Raw genomic sequence first — 3,328 nt, 5'->3', positions numbered from 1 at the left:
CTGCTGCTGTGTCCTGCCCTGGGTTGCTCTGTGCTGTGCCACCATCAGGGCTGGCATGGGCAGCTGTAGGGGGACGAGGGGGTTGTCTCCTCTGAGCGCTGGGCATGGCAGGAGGTGATGGGCAGCAGGGCTTGTCACTGTCACACAGAAACCTGCCCACCGAGCCCAGCTCTGCTTCGTCCTCGCTGCCCGACAGGAGCTCCGGCAGGGAGAGATGCCCAACAGCCTGGCAGAGCAGGGGGTTGTCTGCAGGCACCCCACGTGGGCCACAGCTCCCTGTGCCAGGCTCTGGCTCGCTGCCCACCCTCGCTGTGCTCCTTCCCTCTGTGCTGGTGTGGCAGTCCCTGCCCGACACACTGTCCCCTTGGTCAATGTCACTCAGGCACTGCTCCTCGGCCGTGGCCAGGGAGGCTGGGGCTAGGTTGCACTCCTCTGATGCCAAGAAGAACTCAGCCCATTCCCTGTCGTTCAGCTGGATGCTGTACTCGAAGTTATCCATGCCTGCAGCAGGAGAGCAAGGGGAGGGGATGGAGACATCAGGGCATGCACCAGGACCAGCAGATATAGGAGAGGTGTGTGCCCCAAACACTTTCCCTGCAGGTTCTTGCCCTGCCATCCACATTCACTCATTCCCAGCTGAAATTCAGTGGGAAACTCCAGCTCCTGGCAGGCTCAGCAGGATGGGGATGGCTGTGCTGGACCATAACCCAGCCAGCAGTGAAACTACTGCCACCCCCCTCCAGATCCTCTTGCCTCCCTGAGCACAGCAGCACAGAGGATTTGGGATTCTCCCTACAGCAGCACAGAGAGTTTGGGATTCTCTCCACAGCAGCACAGAGAGGTTTGGATTCTCTCCACAACAGCACACCTCACACATCCCTTTCCCACTCCTTTTGCCTACAAGCCATTTGAAAATGAGGGGGATTCATGCTCTTCAGCATTCTCCTGCCACAGCATCATGCATGAGGGTAGCATGAAACACGCTCCAAACAGGACATTCCAGCAGCCCCTTCCCTACCCATGGCCCTGGAGAGGGAGATGCACCAGAGCCCAAAAGCAGCAAGGGGGATCCAGCAGTAGGAGAAGAAAGAAGGATGAAAAAGCTGCATCCTACCTGTACCCCAACCTAAGCTGGGGATGGAGCCATTCAAAGAGCCACGCAGGAAAATCCTCCCAGCACAACATGATGCTGTACCCTTGATGGGGGCAGAGACTTGGGCTCCAGCAGAGATCCATTCAGGGGCTAAAAATAGACCTCCCCCCCTCCCTCCCCAGAGTGTCACTTGAGATCTGAGTGTGATGGCTGTGGAGAGGGCAGGGCCATATATAGAAGGTGGTGGGGGAGATGTCAGGGTGCCAGCCAATGTGTGTGTGCCCCACAGCCACGTTTGGGACCACTCCTGATGCCCATGGCTCACTTCGACCCTCACCTTGGGGTCACTCCATGGGATGCCCAGCAGAGAAGGGACCCAGACCACAGAGCTCACAACAGAGCAAGACACCTGGATGGCAACAACTGTTCTTTTTCCCACATCTCTTTGCCTCAGCCAGCATTTCTAGGGTGGTTAACACATCCCTCAGGGCCATGGTTCACCTACTGAGAGCATTCCCAGGGCACTTATTGCCAGTGCACTGCAGATTTACATCAAAAGATCACAGCCAGCATCACGGGCTTGTGATGAACCTCTCGTGGTGTGTGGCAGTTGTCCCACACTACCCCACACGTGGTCCACGTGGTGGAGAAGAGCCTTGGGCTGCAGGCTCAGGGTGAGCCTGGCACGAGGGAGTTACAGGGGAAGTGACTGGCCTGGCAGGTCAGCAACCAGAGCCAGAAATAGCCCTGAGCTCCCACGAGCCCCAGAGCCTGCCTTCACCACATGCCTTCCTGTCCCAAGGGCCAGAAATAGATGCCCTGAAGTAGCAGCTTGCAGGACAGTGTCTGAGTGTGAGGCCCAGCCCAGCTCCATGCCCTGCTACCCTGAGAGGGGCCAGCACTGCCCCAAGGCCACATCTTCAGTCATCAGGATGCTGGAGACACCCAGCTGGAGATGGCCAGTGGGGTAGATGTTGTAGGAAATGAGAGGGACTCGTGCTTGGGGGTCCTATAGGTGCTGCAGAAATTTAGAAGGACCCACATGCTTTGCATCCACTTTGGGGGTCCTCCAGATGCTGCAGGAGCTGAGAGAGACCCACATGCTTTGCATCTCCTCCCAGGGGTCCTGCAGATACTGTGGGAGCCAAGAAAGACCCACGTGCTCTGCATCCACTTTGGGGGTCCTTAGATGTTACAAAAGCCTAAAGGGACTCACACATTCTGCATCCTCTTTCAGGGTCCTGCAGATGCTGTGGGAGCCAAGACCCACATGTTCTGCATCCACTTTGGGGGTTCTCTAGCTGCTGCAGGGGTTTAGAGGGACCCACATCCTCTGCATCCCCCCCAGGGGTCCTGTAGATGCTGTGGGAGCCATGACCCACATGTTCTGCATCCACTTTGGGGGGTCCTGCAGATGTTACAGGAGCCTAGAGGGACCCACATGCTCTACATCCCCCTCAGGGGTCCTGTAGATCTTACAGGAGCCAAGACCCACATGTTCTTCATCTACTTTGTGGGTCCTGTAGATGCTACAGGAACCAAGAGGGACTCACATGTTCTTCATCCACCTTGGGGGCTCCTGTTCAGGACCAGAGTGCTGCCCATGCCACACTGCACGTTCCAGGGAGCTGGTGCCAGCTCCTGGCTCCTGCCCCAGGGCTGAAGAGCAGCTGGGCCTCCTGCCCTGTCCTGCCAGCCCTGCCAGCCCGGGCCATCCCATCCCATCCCACGGGCTGGAAGCTCCCCATCGTGGCTGCTATGTCTCACTGCACAGCCAAGGAGTGAGCCAGGAGCATCCAGCCCAGCAGCAGCTGGAGCTGATGTGTAAATATTGCCCAGGACACACTTCCCTTCTCTGTGCTTGTCCAGGGAGTTTGTCCAAGCCGAGAAAATCTGGAAGGAAAGAGGTTTACAGTCTTCTCATCCTATCTCATCTCTGATCTGGCTACACCCTTCTCCCCCTGACACGAGTCGCAGACGCAGAAGGGAAACCAACTGGCTTCCTTTTCTTGGCTGCTGTTGACTTCCTTCCCTTTGAGTCCAGCAGCCAGGGTTAGGGAGAGAAACCTTTCACTCAGCCTTGCAAACCACAGCAGAGCAGATGAAAGGGGCAGAACTGGAAGCCAGAGGCAGCCTGGCTCCTCTTATCAGAGTCACATTGCAAACCAGCCACACTCCAACCCCAACAGGAACTGCACACACCCCACCACACGTTCCACCCTGGCCTGGGAGACA

General features: G+C 57.3%; 1 protein-coding gene across 1 annotated transcript in view; it reads right to left on the bottom strand.

The window, feature by feature from the left end:
• LOC103797353 (PGC-1 and ERR-induced regulator in muscle protein 1-like) overlaps window positions 1-499 on the bottom strand; it is a 5,702-nt gene extending 5,203 nt beyond the window's left edge. The window contains exon 1 of the mRNA XM_009069564.1: window positions 358-499. Coding sequence (XP_009067812.1) covers window positions 358-499 — 142 coding nt within the window. The remainder of the gene's footprint in view (window positions 1-357) is intronic.
• Between the last annotated feature and the right edge of the window lie 2,829 nt (window positions 500-3,328).

Source organism: Acanthisitta chloris, unplaced genomic scaffold (genome assembly GCF_000695815.1).
Source record: "Acanthisitta chloris isolate BGI_N310 unplaced genomic scaffold, ASM69581v1 scaffold5482, whole genome shotgun sequence".
Taxonomy (NCBI): Eukaryota; Metazoa; Chordata; class Aves; order Passeriformes; family Acanthisittidae; genus Acanthisitta; species Acanthisitta chloris.
The sequence above is the reverse complement of the archived record's forward strand: the minus strand, read 5'-3'. Positions and strand labels throughout refer to the sequence as shown.